Source organism: Poecilia mexicana, unplaced genomic scaffold (genome assembly GCF_051168715.1).
Source record: "Poecilia mexicana isolate PSO_F unplaced genomic scaffold, ASM5116871v1 scaffold_12, whole genome shotgun sequence".
In the NCBI taxonomy this organism is placed as follows: Eukaryota; Metazoa; Chordata; class Actinopteri; order Cyprinodontiformes; family Poeciliidae; genus Poecilia; species Poecilia mexicana.
In genome coordinates this window covers 26,600,001-26,624,031 of record NW_028263381.1, presented here as the reverse complement: position 1 = coordinate 26,624,031, position 24,031 = coordinate 26,600,001, and the positions used below count along the sequence as shown (strand labels likewise).

At 45.2% G+C, this 24,031-nt stretch overlaps 1 protein-coding gene across 1 annotated transcript in view; it reads left to right on the top strand.

Moving 5' to 3' along the window:
• Positions 1-1,047: 1,047 nt before the first annotated feature.
• dcc (DCC netrin 1 receptor) overlaps positions 1,048-24,031 on the top strand; it is a 118,872-nt gene continuing 95,888 nt past the window's right edge. The window contains exons 1-4 of the mRNA XM_088011222.1: positions 1,048-1,521; positions 13,980-14,267; positions 15,814-15,964; positions 16,725-16,861. Of these exons, the coding sequence (XP_087867348.1) occupies positions 1,140-1,521; positions 13,980-14,267; positions 15,814-15,964; positions 16,725-16,861 (958 nt within the window). The 5' untranslated portion in view covers positions 1,048-1,139. The remainder of the gene's footprint in view (positions 1,522-13,979; positions 14,268-15,813; positions 15,965-16,724; positions 16,862-24,031) is intronic.

Here is a 24,031-nt window from a genome sequence, read left to right as displayed (position 1 = left end):
TGCCGGAGTGAAACTCGGCAGAACCGGAAAAATGAAGGATTCTGTTTAAAAACAACAAACCTGCAGAGTTTTTACTTCAAAGCCTCCAAACATTAAAGGCAGAACGAATGTGAGGAAATATTTAGCGGTACCAGCGCCGGTCGGACCGGATCAGACCGGACCGGTTGGCCTTCAGAAGTCCAATAATTACATCATTTATGTTGATCTGCGGCCTGCCGAGGCGTCACAGCGCGTCGGCTGGCCTCCGGCGAACCGATGAGTCCAGACGGAGCAGGAAGTAACGTTTAAAAGATAAACGGTTCTGGTCGGGTTCTGGACGGTCGGACATTAAACGCCGTTGGAGTAAATTACTGTAGCACCTAGAAGACGGTCAAAGGTCATGGACCAGAGATGGCACACGTCTGCTAACGCGCTAATAGCAGAGCTAATTTTCAGTTTAGCATACTTTCTGTCTTTGAAAACATTTAGCATTCTTAGCTCCCCCTAAAGTTTTTTGGCTGTTTTGTAAACATTCAGTTGAATAAAGTTAAATCCATCTGTGTTAAGGTTTTGGTTGTTGATTGCAGAGAACTTTTCAAATGCTCTTATTTTGAAGGGTCAATAGAAAGTTTACGCAGCAGTTCAGTTTCTTCTCACATTCTCTCTTTTTCCCCCAATAACTTTATTTAAATGAGAAACACAGGAAGTAAATAAAACACGGATATAAATCTAATATCTAATGGTCTCGGCGAACATGAAAATTAATTCAGAATTAATTTGGTGCTTGATTTTTGTAGTTTTTCAAAGGCAGATATAATTGAATTGTTGCTAGCCCTTTAGCATTAGCTTCCACTAAGTACAGAGTTGTTTTAGCTTTTTAGCCTTAGCTTCTGTTGTTTTTGTCCTCCAAACTAATTTAACACATAAAAATTTTTTGCTTAATCATTTCCAGAACATTAATAATAATTACTGAGTTCTTGTTTCTGCTCATTTCTGCTGATTGGAGGAACAGTCTAGTCAAAGTATGGTTCCTTTCTCTGCTTCTTGGTGTTTGTTTACAGGCTGGTCTGCATGGGTTTGGGTTTGTTTGGCTGTGATGTTGGAAACAACATGGCTCCCAGCGGTCAGTGGTTTTATTGGTCAGATCGTCTCTGGATGAAATGACCGACTCCTCTTCCTCTCCTCCAGCCTCCGACGCTCCTTCGTCTTCCTCCTCGCCCAGCCCCGGCTTTGTGGACCTGGCCTTCACCGTGGAGCCCCAGGACACGGTAACGGTGCGGGGCGGGGCGCTGCGGCTGGACTGCCAGGCCCAGGCGGGCTCGGCGGCGGCAGGCCCCGTCTCCATCACGTGGCGTAAAGACGGCGTCCTGCTGAGCGCGGTGGTGGACGAGCGGCGCCGGCAGCTGGAGAACGGCACGCTGACGGTGCAGAACGTGGTGCACTCCCGGCACCACCGGCCCGACGAAGGGGAGTACCAATGCCTCGCCACGCTGGACGGACTGGGGAGCATCGTCAGCCGGACGGCCAAGGTCACAGTGGCCGGTGAGAAAACGCGCCGCCATTTTTAATCGTTATTAGTCTGATGAGACGGTCTGATGAGACAGTTAGCATGTTGCTGCAGCAACATGCTAACCTTTAATGTGTTTATTTCACATTAGCCTCATGGATGTCAGGGCCATGTTTTCCAACATGGCCGCCATTTTTTACTTTTTAAAGCCAATTATTGCCGTAAAATTTTCCCCATTTCTGTGATTTGGACAAATTTTATGACATCATATGTAGCAAAACCAGAAACTGAGGAGTTTGCTGTCAGGGAGTTTCTCACCAGTCGTCAGCCGGAGGGACACAATGTCTCAAAATGGTTAGCATTAGCTTCTGCTAACTTTATTATATTTAGCGTTAGCTTTCCCTAATTCTTGAGGCGTTTATGTTTAGTGTTATCTTCTGCTAATTTTTTTATGTTTAGCTGTTAAATGTTAGCATAGCTAATTTTATGTAGTTAGCATTTTAGTGTTAGCAGCGCTAAGATTCTTGTGTAGTGAATTAGCGGTTAGTGAACCTGCCTTTTGTTAGCTGTCCACAACACTGGACTTAACTGCTGCCTATTTCAAAATGGCTGCCATGGCAGCCATTTTGAAAAATGTCTTCTAGAAAAAGGAAAATTAGATGTAATTTCTATGGTCTCCATTGACACCAACATTTTAACTAATTGCAGATTTTAGTGCAAAAAACAATTTTCTTTGACAATGGCGGCCATCTTGACAAATTTCCACCATTTTGAATTTTCTAGTGGCCTTTGTTAAAACAATCCACCCTACGGGAGTGTCTGTGCTAAGCGGTGTTTCTGGTTCCAGTTTTGGCTGAAGCATTGCATTGCTGGACAGCTGAAGGTTTAAACTTCTCCGGATGTTTCCGTAGATCCTCGCCACACCTTGACCCGCCCTTGGTAGTTCTGCTGCTTAACATCCTCGCTCTGCTTCTCCGCTCATATTCATTTAATAGAGCTGAAGTAACTCACCTGTAATGTAATTTACAAAGTGCTCTGTGGCTTCAGATCAATACCGTTTATGCAGCGCATTAACAGACAGAGGCGGCGGCTTAAGAGCATCTCTGTGGTTCGGCTAACGTTAGCGAACATCTGGAGCAGGTGTGAGGAATAATCCCCAAACTTTTTACCTCTGCAGGTTCACATCAATCCGTTTATTTCCAGCAGGAATGTTTTCCGACGCAGAGCCTGTCTGAGCAGCAGATGAGGCGGACAGTAATCTTGGAAAATTAGATTTCGAAGCGTTACGTTATTACAGCGCGTATTTTAATATAATCTGTGATGTTCCTCTAATCTTCCACTGTACATCCTCCTGTCTCCACGCTGAGGCGGAGATAATCTCCTGGATTTAGGAAGACACTGGGATTCTGACTGACGGACAACAGAGGAACCTTTCTTTTCTTTTCTTTTCTTTTCTTTTCTTTTCTTTTCTTTTCTTTTCTCAGTCGTTCTGCTTCGATTAGCTACCACAGAACAGGAAGTTAGAAAAATGTGATTTGTAGAAACGAAGGTTGGAAATGTTGATATTGCTGAGCTTTCTCACTGCTTGTTGGTGAAAGTTGCTCAGAAAATGGTCAAGAGGTCGACTGAGGTCAAAGAGTAAATAAATCCCAAATCTACGTTTTCATTTCTGCAGCTGAGCAGAAGTCGGTTCTTACGGTTTCTGTCTTTATGTTTGGTTCAAATTGTGACGTTTTCCTGTAAATCTGTTTAATTCAGCCGTATTTGTCCTAAAACCCTCTCAGTGCTGCCCTCTTTGTGTTGAGCAGTGGTACTGCAGTTTGATTTTCCAGTAGTTGATGTTTAGGTTGGGCTGTAGAGCCATCTCACTCAGCCACGCCCCCTGGTGGTGAGTCAGGAGGTGGACCAGTTAGCGTTGCTAGCATTGTAGCGTTTCTCAGTGTGATTGATTAGCGATGTGAACACGGAGCGGACTGGACCTGACTGCAGGCGGTTGATGACGCAGAGCTTAAAAAGTCTTAAATTTACTGTAAAGACTTTTAAATGTCTTGAATTCATTTTAAAAATGTGAGCTGGCCTTAAATATTTCAGTTTTATGTCTTAAATTTTGTCGTGACAGAACTATTTAACGTTGTATCTTGTAATCTTGTGGATCTTTTCTGTCAGGCAAAAGTTTGAGCCGCATGCAGACATCTTGATTTCATTGAGGCGGTTGAGGCTAATGCTAACTAGCGGCTAATAAACCCCTGTCGTTCTTCTAGTCTCTCATTGGTAAATGTAACTTATCGCCAGTTAGCTGGACGACGTTCGTCTTCGCCACTGGATCATTTCTGCTGCAAATCCACACGATAACTTGGCTCTGCGACGTAAAATATGTGATTTTGTTTAGTACATTTCTTTCATGATGGACTAAAAAAGTCTTAAATGTGAGTAGCTGAAACCTGCAGAAACCCTCAAAGCGATCCATAAAAGTTTCTAACAACACTGAAAAAGTTTGGGAGATTTGTCGCTTGTTGCTTTCTTAAAACTGAAGTTGCTAAATTTAGCCACAGCCACACTAGGCCACGCCCCCTTGTGTTGACTCCGCCTACTTTAGTAGAACTTTTCACCTCTTTTAGGGGGCGTGGCCTCTGCAGCTGCAGACTTTTCCATCAGTCATGTTTTTACCCAGAGAGAAGCTGTTCATGCTCTAAACCCAGAAAGACTTTTAATATTTACTCGGCTTATTATCTGACATTAGGAGTAAAGATGATGCCGTTTGCAGCTCGGCTTCCCATCAGAACAAACATTTGGACCCGACCCACTCTGATTCATCTGCTGCTTGTATGTTCGCTCTCTGGAGCGACGCTTCAATTAAACATGGCTGGCTAACGGCCTGTGGAGCAAAACCACAGAAGAAGAAACGTTTCAAGGCTGCAGGTGAAGCTGTGTCGTGATCAGAAGCTGTTTAATAACTAAAGCTGTTAGAAGATATTGTATGACTTTTAAAAAAATAATAACTTTAGTTTTGATTTCAAAGTGTGTTTGTGTGACTGCTCTCATTAAAAAGAAACACTGCAGGCGAGGCCACAGTTTCTGTAAATGAGCCTCAAAAAGCATGTAAAATGTTCAAACACACACACACACACACACACACACACACACACACACACACACACACATACACACACGCACACACACACACACATACAGGCACACGCACGCACACACACACACACACACACACACACACACACACATACACACACACACACACACATACAGGCACACGCACGCACACACACACACACACACACACACACATACACACACACACACACACATACAGGCACACGCACGCACACACACACACACACACACACACACACACACACACACACACACACACACACACACACATACAGGCACACGCACGCGCACACACACACACACACACACATACAGGCACACGCACGCACACACACACACACACACACAGGCATGCTTAAACACAAATTAGTTGTTCCTAAATGACATTCACGTCACACACATTACAAGGCAAAATGCTAATTAACAAGAGAGGCTTAAAAATTCAATTAGCAGTCTGTTGGCGTGGTGGAGCCTCTGCGCCCAGAACGGAGCGTAAACTGTGAATTAATTAGAAACTCTGAAGGCTCAGAGAAACCCAGACAGGAGATAAGACCGAGCAGAACAGAACCAGAACCGAGGAGTGGAAGCTTCCTCGCTTACAGGATGAAACGGAAACATGACGAACGTTTGGAGACGCCGCCAGATGGAGCGACGGCGGCGCTGTCAAAGTAAAATCTGAAAAGTAAAATCTGAAAAGTGTGGGCTACATTTACTTCCAGCTTCTTCTGGTTCAGAACTTTCTAGAACCAGATCCGGATGCAAGCCTCTGCAATCAATTTTCAGATCTTCTGGATTTCGGTCTGGACTTTGACTAGGCCACTCATCTGTCAGTGTGATTTGATGTAAAGCATCCTGGCTGTCGGGTGGTTTCCTTCAAGATTTACCTCCATTAACCTTCAACCAACTGCAGCTAGCTTCCTGGTCCCACAGCATGATCCTTCCTCCACCATGTTTCATTGTGAGGATGCTGTGTTCCTCAGACTCCATGATTCTGGTTGTTTTCTATGATTCTCAAAGGCTGCATCATTCCCACCAGCACGACTCCGGTCCGCTTTAACCCGACTCCGGTCCGCTTTAACCCGACTCCGGTCCGCTTTAACCCGACTCTGGTCCGCTTTAACCCGACTCCGGTCCGCTTTAACCCAACTCCGGTCCACTTGCCTGGAAGGTCCGGTTCGTTCGGGCAGGTGTGAATACGTAATTGGACCAAAAAGTGAACTCTGGTTCACCTACAAACCTCATTCTCAGTTTGGTTGAAGTGAACTCTGGTTTGGAATGCATATTCTACTGTAGACCTCTCCAAAACCAGGAAGTGGACTACAGCGTAGGGCATTCTGGGTAAATCCAACCAAAGCTAACATGTTAGCCTAGCACTAGCAGCAGAAATGGCTCCTGGTCTTTAGCCTAAAGAGAAATCCTCCAACCGCTAAAATCTGACGCCTCCATCTTGTTTCCATCTGGTGAAGAAGGAAGTTGCTCTCAGTGTCTTCAGAGGTTTTTGTGTCGTTTCCTTCAGTGGTTCTTGGTGCAGCGCCCCCACAGGCCAGGAGGGGAACAGGTTGGTTTGACTCAGAGCAGCTGGAGGTGGAGCAGATGTTCTGGGTCCAGTAGAACCAAATTTACTGGACTGTCAGGTGGGAAAACGCCTACAGAACATCTTACGTTCCTCGTTTGTAAAACCATGAATTTTGCTTCTTCGTCTTCACAGTTGTGTGTTTTTTCATGTAAATCCCAATGAAATACCAAAAGGGTTGCGGTTTCAAATGTAAACAAGTTCAAAGGTTTGAAAATACTCCTGCTAGTCTCAGCTGGAGCATTTTATTTATAAATCTGCATTCATTTAAAATATGTAGCCATTTTTTGGGAGTTTTTCCTCCGAACCAGATCGACTGCAGCTGTTATTTTCCCGCCATGACCTCCTTTCCTTCTGTGCAAACTGCTTTCAGTCTAACTCAATAACAACTTGTTCATGTTGTGCTAAAGCTCAAAGTCTTGGCCTTAAAAACTGTCCTCGTTAAGTTCCTGAATGTACTGCCTGGTGTTGGACGGAAACCAGCTTTCAGTCCAGCAGGTTGCTAATTAGCAGTCGACTCGGAGGATTCGGACAAATCCTGCTTAATGGCGGCGAGGAGAGTGTGGCTTGACCACCAGACGTGGATAATAATTGGTCCCAAGGTAAAGCAGGAGGAAAAACCTTCCCACAAATCCCTGTAACGCCGCTGCCTGCTGGCCGGGATTTCCATCTTATTACCCGAGTCGTTTTGAGCCGTTTAATAAAGATAAACAAAGATGCAAACTAAGTTCATCCGAAGCAGAACAGCTTCTGGCTGCTTTCTTTTTAAACACAGTGGAGCTCAAATTGTGGGGCCCCCTGGTGGTCAGCAAGGCACTGCATGTAAACAAACGGTTGTTAACTCTAACATGAGCTCAAAGTGCTCAGCTGACCAAGGAATGATGTATAAAAACAATACGGGTCGCTCAGAAGAAAACCTGGAGATACCGATGTAAAAAAAACACCAAAAGGAATTCACGTCATTTTTCAGTTTCTGAGGTTGGATTACAGAACTTTAGTTTTGATTACAATAGCATGCTGTCAGCACACATTTCTACCTTTACCAATTAGTAGTTTATTCAATAAGAAGCTGATATTTTCATTTCACATTGGATTAAGATGCTAATGCCAGGTTGACTTCATGCTAAGTGTTTGTTAAACAGAATAATGACATGATGTGTGAGAAGCGGAGAGCTGGTGATGAATATCTTAATGAAAAAATGATTAAAAAAACCCTCTGGGAACACAGGGAGCCAGAGGCGAATCAAAAACAGGAATCCAGAGGAAAAGGACAGCAAAGAAAGATTTAACTGGAAGAACCAGAAAGGAAGAGAGCAGGAGGGTTTAAATACTGAGAGGTGAAACAAAAGACCTGCAGCCTGGTAGCTGATTGGCTAACGGGCCGCAGCCTGTTAGCTGGTTGGCTAAGGGGTGGCAGCCTGTTAGCTGGTTGGCTAACGGGTCGCAGCCTGTTAGCTGGTTGGCTAACGGGCCACAGCCTGTTAGCTGGTTGGCTAACGGGTCGCAGCCTGTTAGCTGGTTGGCTAACGGGTGGCAGCCTGTTAGCTGGTTGGCTAACGGGTCGCAGCCTGTTAGCTGGTTGGCTAACGGGTGGCAGCCTGTTAGCTGGTTGGCTAACGGGTCTGAGGGGAGAGAGAGAGAAAGTGGCCCAGAGGGTGAGGGAGAGTAAACAACAGACTAGGAAATTAACACTAAAAAATAAGTAGGAAACATAATTAGAGACTAGAAACAAACTCAGCTGGAAACACTGAGAGTGACTGAACTAAGGTAAAACAGAAACCAGCTAATTGGAGGAAGAGTTTGAGGATCACAGAATAATCAAAACACCAGATCAGTTAAATGATCATCAGCCTGAATAAGTTTGAGAAACGTTGCTGTAAAGCTACAGAAACACGGACCTGGAGCCGCTGCTTGCTAAGTTAATCAAATCTAAAGTTTGCTGATGAGACTTGAAGCGAGTTTGGTGACGACTCCACAGCCTGGCTCCTCCGTGAGCGGCTGCTGCAGGCACCGGGTGATCCACACACGAACCGACAGCGGCTCAACTAGATAATTTACATCAGCGTTCCCGTCGCCTCACATATGAGATGATGTCAGAGACGGCGCGCTGCCAGCGACCTTGGTGCGGCCGACGGATCCCTGGGCTCTTCTGATTTGTCTCTGCAGCAGGAGACGGCAGCCTGTTCAGAGTTCAGCTTCACAGATTGAATCTGTCAAGGTGGGACACAGGAAGCAGGAACTGATTCAGACCAGCAGGAAAATGGCCTCACAGGGCCACAACAAAACCCGAATAAAAACCTCCTGCCATATAAAACCATGTTACAGCAGCTAATCAGATATAATTATATTGAAATGTACATAGGGAATTATTTCTGACTAACTTTATATAGCAAACCATGTTGTTACTAAACAGAACCTGCTAGCTAATAGCACCGTTAGCTATGCTAACAGCTAGCCTGCCAGTAACGTGAAGGCAATAATTTAGTGGAAAATTTACAAATATTTCTCTCTATATTTCTTTTCTCTTGAAGTGTAATAGTGTATATTTCTTTATCCTGCTTCTTGATTGCACTGTTAGTTATGTAAGCGGCTAGCTGCTAGCTTGCTAAACAGACTGGTTTAGTGAAGAATTGAAGAAATTGAGTTTTTATTATTCTTTTCAAAACGTATTGTATTTTAGTTTAAATACACAAAATGGAATAAGATTGTGCTGCATTCATGACACATGCAAACACCCTGCCTATTGGTTGCAACATTAGGTGTGGCTAGCTGCTAGCTTGCTAAATAAGTAAAGATTTAGTGTATAAAATTAAATAAAGGTTTTATTATAGTATATTTCGTACTGGTTTGATGTGTATTTTAATCTTAGTGTTTTAACTTTAAATATACATATTCATTCCTGTATTTCACTTTATTTGTAGTCTAATAAGTCAGTAGCATCAGTAGCTCTGTTAGCAGCTAACTGTCAGCAGTAACAGCAGATGCCAGAAACTACATTGAAAATATAAACTGTTATTCTGTGTTTTTCCATGTTTTACCATCTGTTTTGTCTCAGTTCTGTGTTTTATGGAAAACATTTTAATCGTGGGTTTAGCATATATTCTTGCTAGCGCTGTTAGCAGCAGCTAGCTGGCTGTAACAACAGAGGTCTGGAAGAAAGCAGCAGTTTACTGTTAACGTTAGAAACACAACCTGTTTTATTATAATGTTCTTTATTCTTTGTATTGAATTGACATTTTTAACTTTGATTTAGAAACTATTTTAGAAATGTTGGGCTGTAAGCAGAAACTTTTATTTTAATCAGAATAATTTTGTGAATCAGCTGCTGGTTTAGTTCGGATCTTAAAATGATCCTGGTTTAATTTTTGTGATGGTAAAGACAGTTAATAACTTATTGAGCTTTAAGTCATTAAGTTAATAAAATCACTGCAGACTTTAGATAAAAATGATATAAATATACATTTAGTTGAGTTTCTGCTTTTTCTGTTGGATTTTCAGTTTTTAAATTAATACAATTTAACTCCTAAATACATTTATTAATTTAATTAGAAATATCTGCAAGGATTTGGCTTGTGCTTAATCCTAATAGAAATATTTAACAGATTTACCCTTTAAGGAAAATCACATTATAAATATGTAAACTATTTGGTTACATCATCTTTATTGCCTCAGTGGTTGTAGTTACGTCTGGATTAGAATAAAATGGTGGAAATGTTCTTCTGTGCAATAAATTAGGACACCAGATTATGTTCATAAATTATGTTTTTAAGTGCAGAAGCTGCATTAATAATTCAGCGTCTCTGTTTGATCAGCGCTCCGACACTCCGGTGGTTTCTGCTCCCAGCTGCTTCGCTTTTCTTATATAATCTGTTTTGTTTGACAAAGTTTAGAAAAAGTTATAATAAATGAATGAACTCCACTTTTTGTTAATGAGCGCTTTACATAATTAGGAACGTACAAATTGAACGCTGTAACATTTATTCCAGTTAAATCATTCACTTTAGGACGGAGTCTCTGTTGGGACAAACTACTTAAACTTTGAAATTAAATTTCTTTCTGTTCATTTTTATGCCATAATCACAGAAAAAAACTTTTTTTAATGATTGATCTGAACATCAGGCTGTAGATGGAAACGAACATGTTTTAATATTTTAGTTTTACTGTGCCCGCCTTCAGGTTCAGGTTTCATTTTTAGAAACACTCACTGAAACTTCCAGGCTTCTGTAGTTTTCATTCCTGAAACTCAGTGGGAACTTTAAAAGTTACTCCTATAAAAACTGACATTCCAGGAGTTATTAGGCACTTTTTATTTTCATTAAATGTTAAAATTAATAGAGGTTTAAAATCTCATTAATAAGAGCGACAGCAGCAGATTATTTAGTTAAAGTAACTTTCTGAAACTTATTGGGTGAAGAATGAATCCTGCAGTGAACCTGAAGTTTTATTTCTACAAGGAAAGGAAAGTTTATGTTTATAAACATGTTTACATGATTAGAAGGAAAATAAAACAGGAAATAATCAAAAACACAATTTACAAAAGCAAAGTCAGGGAAAACGGTGACTGAATTTGAAGTTATTAATCAAAGGCAGCTCTAAACAAATTGTTCTAAAGGAACTCGGCGTTTCGGCTGTTTTGCAGTTTTCTGGATGTTTGGTTTTGGTTCTGCAGATCAGAGGTCTGGGAGGTTGATCCAACAGCAGCAGATCTTTAAAGTTTCCTGAAATGTTCTTTAGGTGACAGAAGGCTGATTTTATAACCGTCTTTATGTGACTCTGAATGTCCAAACCCAGATTCCAGCTGTAATAACTTACTGTAGATCGTTTGTCTTTAATAGCTTCAGTTTTGTCTTGGACGGGTTTCGTGTTATCTGGTGCCGTTGTGAAGTAGAGCGCTGTATCATCTGCGTATCTAATCATAGTTATAACCTCAGTTAACGGCAGCGTGTTAATATCTACGACTTGTGCATGATTTTCCCTGAACTTCTGGAAGTTTCTTTGCTAAAACTTCTCTGAAACTTTCCAAGCTTTAAAGTACAGCCTGTGTTTTGTGTTGCTGCCAAAAAGAAAAGTAGAAATGAGAGTTAAAGCACTAATAGTTGTTTCCGAATCAAGTTTGTGCAACAGAAAAATGGAAAGGGAAGAAAAACGTTAATAAGACACAATAACTATCAGCAGTTTCCAGTGAAGATGGAGCTGGCAGGGAGGAGAGGAGGTTCCTGCATGTGATGAGGGAGGCAGAGGGCTGGTGGATGTCAGGAACGCCTGCAGGGAGCATCTAAAAGAAGATTAGATGAAAAAAAACAGACATTTAATAAATAATTTAATAGAATAATAAGCAGCAAAACGTTGTACCCCTTAGTCATCTTTTCTAATCATGCTTCCTGGTAGTCGTGACATTTTCTGCGAGTCCTGCTTTGGTTGTAAAGTAGCTGCTTGCAGATAGCAGACACATTTTGTTTGCCAGGAACTCATTTTGATGGAGCAGCCTGGATAAATGGGAAGCCTGTCAGATTTCATTTTCCATTAAATGCAGTCGCTTCGTCTGCTGGTTTTTTTCATCAGATCTGATTCAATCACTTCATCCTGCTTTAAATCTCACAGCAACACGGAGAAGAAAATAAACAGCTTTCATTAAAGTCCCGGCGCTCGGATTAATCTACCTGGAGACGCGTGTTGACATGAAATGAGCCGAGCGAGGCCAGCTGTCGGCGCGGCTGGACTCCGCCCACGCTGCTGCTGTCCGGTTTCATCTGGGAGTCCGACCCGCTCCGACCCGGTCCGACCCGGCCTGTGTTCTGGCCTCCACACCTGCTGCTCCTCGCTCCAGCTCTGCCTTTGTTATCCGCCTGGTTCTGACCCGGGGAACCGGCGCTGCTGCCGGCCCGTTCATGGCTCTGCAGGTTAAAGCTGCAGCTTTCTGTGGCTCAGTGCAGCTGCAGCTCCTACTTCATGCATTAGAGTCGACCTTTTGTGCCAAATTCACATTTTTGTAATTCTCTACTGCTCTAAAAGCTGCCGACGCTGCAAAGAACACAAAACCTTACCAAGTATATTTTGTCTCGTTTCTGGTTCCCTTGAAATGAGACAAAACTAACTTACAAGTAACTTTACAGTAGCAGCTTATTTTCAGCCAAAAACTCCTGAATATTGATGAAAAAGTAAAAAGTAAGAGTTTCATTGGCAGATTATTTCAACAAGGGAGAAATGTTTTATGAGTGAATTCATCTGCCAGTGGAACTGATTCATCAATATTAACAAATTATTCACTTAAAATAAACTCACATTTATTGCTGAAAATGTACTTGTAAACAATTTTTACCTTATTTCAACTGTACTAAATTATTTGCTCTAGAAATTTAAGATTTTGTGTTTTTGCAGTGCAAGTACTTAAAAAACATCCAGTTTGTTTCATGGCAATAAATTTGTTTTGTTTTTTTGGTGTCTGGAAAATGAGCTGCTCCAAAAATATATTAAAACATGTCACAATTCAGCAGACACCATCCCTCAAACTGTTACCTAGCAACCACAGCAGAGTTCCTCCCGTTACCTAGCAACCACAGCAGAGTTCCTCCCGTTACCTAGCAACCACAGCAGAGTTCCACCCGTTACCTAGCAACCCAATCAGAGCTCCAGGACATTTGGTGAGCTGGTTTTACTGTTGTATGCTCTGTACAATGGCTGTTGGAAAAGACAAGTGTTTGGTTGTTGACTTTCCATTCAGAAACCTCTTGCTGCATTCAGGATGGTTGTACTGGAGGCTCCACTTCTGCTTTTCAATATATCATTATATAACTGCACTGTTTGCAGACATTTTCTCATCGGAGTGTCATCGCTGAGTTTGGGGGCGTGGCCAACAGCAGATTATTTGGATTTAAAGGGACAGAACCCTAATCTTATTATCTAAAAATGACTTTTGTGATAAAAATGTAACAAACGTGTTTTGTGTGGACCGATCCTAACATGTTCAAGCATAATGACCCACCTTTAAATGAAAACCTTAAACTCACCAAGTTCCCGGTCCTGTGACCACAGTAGTGGACGTCTGTGCTCCAGTTTGTTCCATAAATCATGATGATGCAGATTTAGCTTATTTTCAGGGTTCAGGTGTCGGATACTCATTAAAACCTCCGTTAGCCTGTCAGGCGTTTGGCGCTTCGTCATGAAATAATTCAGAAATGAAAAGGTTGCTGAGTAATGTCCCAACCTGTTGGACGCGTTCTCCAGCAGCCGCTGCTACAAACAGCAGAATATTATCAGAAGTGGCAGAAATATTCAGAAACAGCCGGCAGCAGCTCGGGTTCCTGGCCCGGTTTGGGATCAGAACTTCAGGGAAGGCAGAGAGGAAATCTGGAGAAAATCTACCAAGCAAGTCAGAGACCAGAGGACAGAAAGTACCAAGACAACTTTGTGTCAGCGTTGAAAAACTGACCGTCTGGACCTTAGAGGGAACCGTCCAATATTTAAAGGTCAACTTCAGAACCTTAGTAGGTTCTTCCCACCGCAGGCAGGACTGGACCTTAGAGGGAACTCTACAAAACGTTCATGGTACCTTTTAGAGTTTTTCTGAAACTTCAGGTTGCTTTCTGAAGCGACTTTCTGTGGAACCTGCTGGTCCTTTCCAGAACTTTACAGGATTCCTTACAGGAGCTAAAGGTTCTGCCGTCCGGGTCCGTTAACCTGTGGAAAACTTTGGGGAACTTAAAGAGATCCGGAACGGTTCAGAACTTTCAGGGAACCACAGAGGAACCAGCAGGATACTTTCTAGAACTTACCGGTTCTGTCTGTCTCCAGGTCCGTTGAGGGTGGTCGTCCCGACCGAGTCGGTCTCGTCCTTCCTGGGCGATACCGCCCTGCTGCGCTGCGAGGTCTCCGGTGACCCGAGGCCCGTCATCCGCTGGCAGAAGAACCGGGAGGACCTGCCGCTCAGCTTCCAGCCCGAGTCCCGGCTGGCGGTTCTGCCGTCCGGGTCGCTGCAGGTGAGCCGGGTCCAGCCGCCGGACTCGGCGACGTACCGCTGCCTGGCCGACAACCCGGGCAGCACCAGGACCGGGACGGACGCCGAACTCCAAGTTCTGCCAGGTAGAAAACACCGACCCAGGTTTCCTCCAGAGGGTTCTTTTCATTTGGACCTCTGCGGTTCTGTAGTGTTGGGCGGGTTCTACTCGGCGCCACGGCCGGCCCGTTTAGAGACGTAACGAATGTTCAGGATGGGAGGCGGAGTTCTGTATCACACAGAGATCCGATCAGACTGAAGATCAATAACCAGAGTAACCATAGTAACCAGAATAACCATAGTAACCAGAGTAACCATAGTAACCAGAATAATCAGAGTAACCATAGTAACCAGAATAACCAGAGTAACCATAGTAACCAGGGTAACCAGGGTAACCAGGGTAACCAGAGTAACCAGAATAACCAGAGTAACCAGAGTAACCATAGTAACCAGAATAATCAGAGTAACCATAGTAACCAGAATAACCAGAGTAACCATAGTAACCAGGGTAACCAGGGTAACCAGGGTAACCAGAGTAACCAGAATAATCAGAGTAACCATAGTAACCAGAATAACCAGAGTAACCATAGTAACCAGGGTAACCAGAGTAACCTGAATAATCAGAGTAACCAGAGTAACCAGAATAACCAGAGTAACCATAGTAACCATAGTAACCAGAATAATCAGAGTAACCAGAGTAACCAGAATAACCAGAGTAACCAGAGTAACCATAGTAACCATAGTAACCAGAATAATCAGAGTAACCAGAGTAACCAGAGTAACCAGAATAACTAGAGTAACCATAGTAACCATAGTAACCAGAATAACCAGAATAACCAGAGTAACCAGAGTAACCATAGTAACCAGAATAACCAGAGTAACCAGAGTAACCATAGTAACCAGAATAACCATAGTAACCATAGTAACCAGAGTAGCCATAGTAACCAGAGTAACCAGAGTAACCAGAGTAGCCATAGTAACCAGAGTAGCCATAGTAACCATAGTAACCAGAATAATCAGAGTAACCATAGTAACCATAGTAACCAGAGTAGCCATAGTAACCAGAGTAACCAGAGTAATCCCAGCACCTGGACGATCCGAATGTTCTCCACAATCTGATCAGAATCTCAAACCTTTATACGATTTTAATGAAACATGAAACCTTCAGCAGGAAGCAGGACAGAAACCTGCTCAGCCTTCAACACGACGCTCAGATCAAAGCAGCAGGAATCGTTTCCTGGCTCCAGAACTTTTCATACCCATCAGATCTTACAGCTGCTGAAAACTAAATGTTTTCTCTTCTGACTGAGAAGCTGATGGACAGAAATCTCCCATTTCTCTGCTAATATTCTGGTTTAACATAATAACTGAGACCTTAACCATCGGAGGGGCAGCCAGCGTTTCTGCAGACCCCACACATGCTGGACACAAACTGTTTAGCCTCTAACCTGCAGGGCGGCGCTGCTGAGTCACTTCACCGACGGCACTAATTCAACTTTCTTCTGTTGTAAAAAGAGAATTTGTTGTTTGTGTTCAGAAACAACCATTATTCTGATAATATTACAATAAATACATTAAACTCAAGGAAACTGAGTAAATTAGTAAATCCTCCTCCTCCTCTCTCCGTTTCAGAGCCTGGGCTCAGCAGGAACCTGCAGTTCCTCCAGCGTCCGTCCCGAGTAACGGCCCTCCTGGGAACAGACGCTGTGCTGGAATGTTCCGCCTCCGGATATCCGACTCCCAGCATCCAGTGGCGGAGAGGAGAGGAAGTCATCCAGAGCTGGTGGGTGTTTCTGGTTTCTGGAGTCGCTCTGCTGACAGGGAGAGAAAATAAAACATCTGCAGCTCGACTGCAGGATGAGAAATACATTCCTGTTTGGTTTCTAACAGAAGAGTCAGAAGTTTACAGTCTGAATGACGTTCAGCTCAGTGAAGATGTTCCAGCTCTGCAGAACCAGAACCTGATTATTTATTAGCAGATGAACGATGAAGTGAGAACAATCCAGAAGGTAAAGATAAATCTGCCTCCAGTCCGGTTGGTTAAAAACAGAATCCAGAACAAAGTTCAGGAAACGTTGAACTTTTCAGTCTGGATCCTGCAGCTGGTGGACAAACAAACTTTGACATGAGAAATTCCTCTAACTTCAACGTCTGGGGACAGATTTTAATCTTCACCCATCAGGGTTTTACATGTTTGGATGAAAAGCTGTTGGCTTGAACAGAATCTGTGAATCAGGTTAACAGAGTCTGTTCTTCCTAATGAAGACTGAAAACCGTCTGAAAATTAAAACCTGATTCAGTTTAAAAATGTCGCAAATTTGGTCAGAATCAGTTGTTCCTGTATTCCATGTAGTTTATTTTACTCATGAGACTTTCTGTCTTTGAGTCTTGACTTCATTTGTGACTTGAAGCAGATGAGGCTACCGCTAACTAGCCGCTAACTAGCCGCTATCTAGCTGCTAATAATCATGCTATAGTACTGAGTTTAGCTGCTCTGTGGAAACGGTTCTAATGTTGGTCAATGATTCTCGTTGATCTGTCAGGAACAAGAAGTTCTCGCTGCTCGCAGGCAGCAACCTGATCATCAGAACCGTCACTGACGACGACTCCGGCGCCTACAGCTGCACGGCCTCCAACAAGAACCAGAACATCACGGCGCAGGCAGAACTCAGCGTCCAAGGTGAGGCGAGCAGAACCAAAAGAACCACGAATGAAAAGTTCTCCAACCGGGTCAACCAGAACCAAACGGCACCAACAGAACCGGGATGAACAGAACAGCATGACGCCGTGGCCCGCAGCATGACGCTCAGGCCCACAGCATGACGCTCAGGCCCACAGCATGACGCTCAGGCCCACAGCATGACGCTCAGGCCCACAGCATGACGCTCAGGCCCACAGCATGACGCTCAGGCCCGCAGCATGACGCTCAGGCCCACAGCATGACGCTCAGGCCCACAGCATGACGCTCAGGCCCACAGCATGACGCTCAGGCCCACAGCATGACGCTCAGGCCCACAGCATGACGCTCAGGCCCACAGCATGACGCTCAGGCCCACAGCATGACGCTGCGCTCTGCTTGTTTCCAGCTTCAATCTGAGGCAGTAGACAGGAGGAAACAGTCGGCAGCGTCAGAATCTGTGGAAGAAGCTTCACTTCATAAATGAAAACACAAATTGTTGCCGACAGCACATCTGTTCTCCTGCTGCATTCAGAGCAACATTCCATCTATATTTCATTTTTTTACGATACTTAGCTCTGATTCCTCGTCGGCTTTCCTCTGTGACCTTGCTCTCCTGCACGGAGGCGTCGTTCTGCCGGTAATGAAGCTTTGGGACGTGATTCCTGGGAGCGCCATCGGATTTCCATCTGCCGCCGTAATGAGAGGCGGCCATGTTTGCTCTGAGAGCTCAGAGCAAACAGAAGCAGCTGCTGTTTGTTCACTGAGGAGCAAAACTGATGGCAGAATCACCTACAGGCGCCGCTCCCAGCTGGGACAGCGTCTCACTGCGTCTCACTGAGTCCTGCTGCATCTCACAGCGTCTCACAGCGTCCTGCTGCGTCTCACTGCGTCTCACTGTGTCCCACAGCGTCTCACTGCGTCCTGCTGCATCTCACTGCGTCTCACTGTGTCCTGCTGCGTCCCACAGCGTCCTGCTGCATCTCACTGCATATCACTGAGTCCTGCTGCATCTCACAGCTTCTCACAGCGTCTCACTGCGTCCTGCTGCATCTCACAGCGTCTCACTGCGTCCTGCTGCGTCTCACTGCGTCCCACATCGTCTCACTGCGTCCTGCTGCATCTCACAGCTTCTCACATCGTCTCACTGCGTCCTGCTGCATCTCACTACGTCTCACTGAGTCCTGCTGCGTTTCACTGCGTCTCACTGCATCCTGCTGCATATCACTGCGTCCTGCTGCATCTCACTGCGTCCCACAGCGTCTCACTGCGTCCCACAGCGTCTCACTGCGTCCTGCTGCATCTCACTGCGTCTCACTGCGTCCCGCTGCATCTCACAGCTTCTCACATTGTCTCACTGAGTCCTGCTGCATCTCACTACGTCTGACTGAGTCCTGCTGCGTTTCACTGGGTCTCGTTGCGTCTTTGTCTACATAACTTACTAAAGAAAAACGGAAAAAGACAAAGTCTGGGATCACATCTGTCCTTAAGTCTTAACATTAGGACAATAAGATGTCTTAATTTTAAGACATTGAAAAAATAAAAAAGTAATTTGGCCTTAAATACATTAATCCCAGTCAGGCTAACTATATTTTAACTGGCCTAACTGTCCCTGCAGAAAACTATTATAAACTCACCGTTAGTTATGTTAGCTGGTTGGTAAGCTAGTTAGGCTAACTTTAAAACAAGCTAGCTCTGTCTTTATGGACACAAAACCACTAGCTAGCATTCCTTTTAGATGCAAAGAAGCCAGTTAGCCAGTTAGCTCTTTTGCAGCCATCAGGTGAAGGTCCAGACTTGTGGCTGGACTTCGTTTTTTGTCGACTCGTTTCTGTTGCAGAAGAAACGGGTTGAGAAGACACAGAGTTTTACAAACAGAGGTAATCTGTGTTTTCTCGCTGCAGCTGAGATGTTTTTGGTGAAACTTTTTCATCTCGCTGTAACGAGACGAAGCTGCACAGAGTCCAGAGAGTTTCGTTTTTCTCTGCTGTAACTCTGAGGATCCTCCCAGACTCATGGTGTCTTCTGTCCAGGTGGCATTAAAAAGTCTTAAAAAGTCTTAAACTGGACTTGCTGTGACCAGTAGACAGGCTGTAACCGCCTGGTCCGGGTCAGAACCGGCCGGGTTTACTGTAATCTGAGTTCATGCAGAAACACAAGCTGCTGTAAAACTAAGAACCAGCCGGATTCAGACCAAACTGCTCACCATGTTGAAGCTTTTGTCCTTCGGCTGCTTTCAGTTTGTCCTCAGCTGAATTTATCCTCTACGGCACAAAAACTGATGTTATCATCATGCAGCCGCGTCTGCTTTAATGAACTCTGGAAGTTTGGAGAGGAGAATCAAAGTCTGAGAAAGTGAGTAAATGTGCTGCAGGTCCCTGTGGGGTTTCGATAAACAGACTGTGTGATCCATCCATTTAAATATTGTTTTAATTTGACATATCAGCGTTCATGTCGTCATAACGGGCCTCCAGCTTTCCTCCATCTCCGTTTCCCTCGTCTGTGAATGAAACCCGAGGCGTTCCCGTCCGTTTCTCCACCAAACAGAGACGTCTGCAGATCGCCACGGCGACGCTGATGTATGGAGATGTGTGCGCTGCGACTCCGCGGGGCGTCGGCCATCATTGCATGATTAGGATAATAAATGTGTGTGTTGTTTCCGTGGTAATGAGCTCATCCCGCCTCATTAGCCGGTTCCTGTTAGCGGGTTAATGAAATCTGAGGCGGTCTGACTCAGCAGCTCCGCTATCCGTCATTCCCCGCCGCCGTCAGCGTTCCTCTGAAACGCCGGCGCTCGACTCCAGATCCTCTGGTAACAGCAGAGGGACAGGAACCAGGACCAGGAACCAGGACCAGGAACCAGGACCAGGAACCAGGACCAGGAACCAGGAACCAGGACCAGGAACCAGGACCAGGAACCAGGACCAGGAACCAGGACCAGGAACCAGGAACCAGGACCAGGAACCAGGACCAGGACCAGGAACCAGGACCAGGAACCAGGAACCAGGACCAGGAACCAGGACCAGGAACCAGGACCAGGAACCAGGGACCAGGACCAGGAACCAGGACCAGGGACCAGGGACCAGAACCAGGAACCAGGACCAGGAACCAGGACCAGGGACCAGAACCAGGAACCAGGACCAGGAAACAGGAACCAGAACCAGGAACCAGGACCAGGAACCAGGAACCAGGACCAGGGACCAGGACCAGGAACCAGGACCAGGAACCAGGACCAGGGACCAGGGACCAGAACCAGGAACCAGGACCAGGAACCAGGAACCAGGACCAGGGACCAGAACCAGGAACCAGGAACCAGGAACCAGGACCAGAACCAGGAACCAGGACCAGGAACCAGGACCAGGAACCAGGACCAGGAACCAGGACCAGGGACCAGGACCAGGGACCAGGGACCAGAACCAGGACCAGGAACCAGGACCAGGGACCAGAACCAGGAACCAGGAACCAGGACCAGGAACCAGGACCAGGAAACAGGAACCAGGAACCAGAACCAGGAACCAGGACCAGGAACCAGGACCAGGGACCAGGGACCAGGAACCAGGACCAGGAACCAGGAACCAGGACCAGGGACCAGGGACCAGAACCAGGAACCAGGACCAGGAACCAGGAACCAGGACCAGGGACCAGGGACCAGAACCAGGAACCAGGACCAGGAACCAGGAACCAGGACCAGGGACCAGGGACCAGAACCAGGAACCAGGACCAGGAACCAGGACCAGGGACCAGGAAACAGGAAACAGGAACCAGGAACCAGGACCAGGAACCAGGACCAGGACCAGGAACCAGGACCAGGAACCAGGACCAGGGACCAGAACCAGGAACCAGGACCAGGAACCAGGACCAGGAACCAGGACCAGGAACCAGGAACCAGGAACCAGGAACCACGACCAGGAACCACGACCAGGAACCAGGACCCAGGACCAGAACCAGGACCAGGAACCAGAACCAGGCCTGCATGAGCTCAGCAGTCAGCTGCTCTCCTGACCCGACTCCTGTCAGACCGGTCCAGCTTATCGAAATGAGGAACCAGAGACCTTCAAGCCTTTTCAGCTCTTAATTATTGACATAAAACTCTTGAGGCTGAAAGCAGAAACCTGTGAGGTCCAAATCCAGCATGTGGCCTAAACGCTGCGGAGCAGCAGGGAAATGTGACCCACATCAGACTTTTCATCTGAACGGACAAAAGAAGTCAGTCAAATATGAATCCATTTGTTTCCAAAGTGTCATTTTCCACGTCATCGATGTGAGACGTGATTCTGCAGACGCCAAACTCTGTAAGTCCAAACATAAACTGACTGAAGCGACTTTCCTTCGTCTTACGATCTCATTAAAATTTAGATTAAACTCACTATTCTGTATTATTTCAGAAAATGTTGATCTTACATGAATTTATTGATCCCATAAAACTGGAGGAACTGCGTGATGCCGGTGGAAACGTCTTAGCGCTAGCACAGCAGCTAGCATATTAGCTGTTAGCTAATACCTGTGGTTTTGGGGGCTCAGCCAATCAGAGCCCAGGAAAATAAATGGTGCTCCTTGATTGGCTGTTTGGGAAACGACATCAAAACTCTGTCTGGGTGTTTCATCTGCTTCTTCTTTTGAATCCACCAATAGGAGAACAGATGGGTTTATTTGTCTGTTTTCTTCTGGTGCAGTTTTATCGCACGTCTCACATCAATGACGTAAAAGTCGGATAAATCCGACATCCAATCAACTTCCACGTATTGAAGTGGCACAAACTGGATTTTTTAGGGTGAAAAGATCAGAACTGGTTTGTTGTAAAAGTCCGATGTGGAGCATTTCCTGTGTGAGAACTCAGCTGTTTTTCATTAGCTCTGCTCCACAGCGCCACCTGTTGCCCTAAATCCAGCGTTTGGTCCAACAGTACCACAACCCTGTCCGCCTCGGCCTCATGGTGACAGTACCAACCCGACAGCGAGCCCAGCGCCTCCTGCTGTCCGCCTGCGGCGTGACAATCCCACATGGATCTGAGGCTGCCAGGCTGCTGCGCCCCCTGCTGGCCAACTGCAGACTGCTGCCCCAAACAGACCCGGCTCAGAGCAGCAGGGAGGTCCGTTGGTCAGTCTGTGGGTCGGTCAGCGGGTTGGTCAGCGGGTTGGTCAGTGGGTCGGTCAGCGGGTCGGTCAGCGGGTCGTCAGCGGGTTGGTCAGCGGGTTGGTCAGTGGGTCGGTCAGCGGGTCGTCAGCGGGTTGGTCAGCGGGTTGGTCAGCGGGTCGGTCAGCGGGTCGGTCAGCGGGTCGTCAGCGGGTTGGTCAGCGGGTCAGTCTGTGGTTCGGTCAGCGGGTCAGTCTGTGGGTCAGTCGGTCAGTCTGTGGGTCAGTCTGTGGGTCAGTCGGTCAGTCTGTGGGTCAGTCTGTGGGTCAGTCGGTCAGTCTGTGGGTCAGTCTGTGGGTCAGTCGGTCAGCGGGTCGGTCAGTGGGTCGGTCAGTGGGTCTGTCGGTCAGTCTGTGGGTCAGTCTGTGGGTCAGTCTGTGGGTCAGTCTGTGGGTCAGTCGGTCAGCGGGTTGGTCAGCGGGTTGGTCAGTGGGTCGGTCAGTGGGTTGGTCAGCGGGTTGGTCAGCGGGTCAGTCTGTGGGTCAGTCTGTTGGTCAGTCTGTGGGTCAGTCTGTTGGTCAGTCTGTGGGTCAGTCTGTGGGTCGGAGCGAGGCAGAGAGGAGCTTCCTGACCTTCAGTCGGATCATTTATGTCTACAGAGTTTCAGTCTGAGGAGCGAATCTCAGATTCTCTGTCAACCTGCAGCCGTTGAGTAGAAATATCTGCTGATGAGTCACAGACCACATCCTGTTCACCTGGCCGTGTTCGATGCAGCTGTTAGGTTTATTTGTTTGTCCAAACATCATGAATCGTTTTTTACAAATGAGACCATAATCATTAATACACATTAAATTAAACACAAAAGTCAAATCTACATTAAAAACTAAATACTTCACCATAGAACCGTTTCAGCCAAATTAAAAACTAAATAAATGAAGCAAATAACAGACTTTAAGCATAAATCATTTTAATTCATTCATCTGGCCTAGTTCAAGCACATTTCCAATCCTGTTTTAGTTTGGCTAACTTAATGCTTCTGGAGTGGCCTAGTCAAAGCCCGAACCTCAGCTTAGTTCTGATTCTGCTGAAAATCTGGTTTTCTGTTGGATTAAACTTTAATTTCGACCAGCAAGAGAAATTAAATTTACAGCAAATTAAATCATCTTCTGCTGCTGCAGCTTTTGCTCTTTTTTACTTTATCTTTTATTATTTTTTACTCTGCTGCAGCTTTTTAAAGCCTCTCCTGGGAGCTGATGAATCAAATCAATCCTTTGTCCTGTAATCTCAGTAATCCAGGATTGAGACTCTCTGGAGTCACGAGGGAGAGAAGCAGGAAATCTTCACTCCTGCTGTGAATATTTATAAAAGCTGGCAGCAGATCATCACTTCCTGTTCATGAGTTTAACTTTCATTTATGACCAAAACATCTTTTTGATTTAGTTTTCACGCTTTAATTCCAGTTAAACTTTATTTTCTTGCTGTTTCTCCACCCGACTCGTCTCCTGATACATTTTCCCTGTTTATTTTTTTCTTCATTTTACTTTATTGGTGCTTTTACATAAATGTATCTTTACTTCTGTCCACATCTGTTAGTCTCAATTTAATCCTGGATTTTCTTCCAACTTTACTCCAAATTTATTCCTGATTTTTTTCCTGATTTCTGCCTAATATTTTATATTTTTTGATCCAGATTTTTCCTGGTTTCTCTTGAATTTGTCCCAGTTTTATCCTCATTTTACTCTCATCTTATTCTTGTTTCTTTTTCCAATTTTTATTCTAAATTCTTCCTGATTTTTTGTGAAAGACTCAAAAACAATTTCATTTGCAGATCAGCTTGTTTGTCTCAATAAAATTCTTTTCTAGTTTTTTAAATGCTGCTTTGAGGCGGTGAAGTTTCTGAATCTTCCTGATTTTATTAATTTAATCTTTATTTTATGTCACTTATCTTTTTTCTAGTTTCATCCCAGTTTAGTTCTGTTCGGCACGGTGGTGGCGGTGCAGTGATGTGGGCCTCTAAGTGGATCATGAACTGTTTCTGCTCAGAGTCAGTAAATGTTATCAGAGTGAGCGCTCTTTGCCTCTGAGGATCTCTGAGCAGAG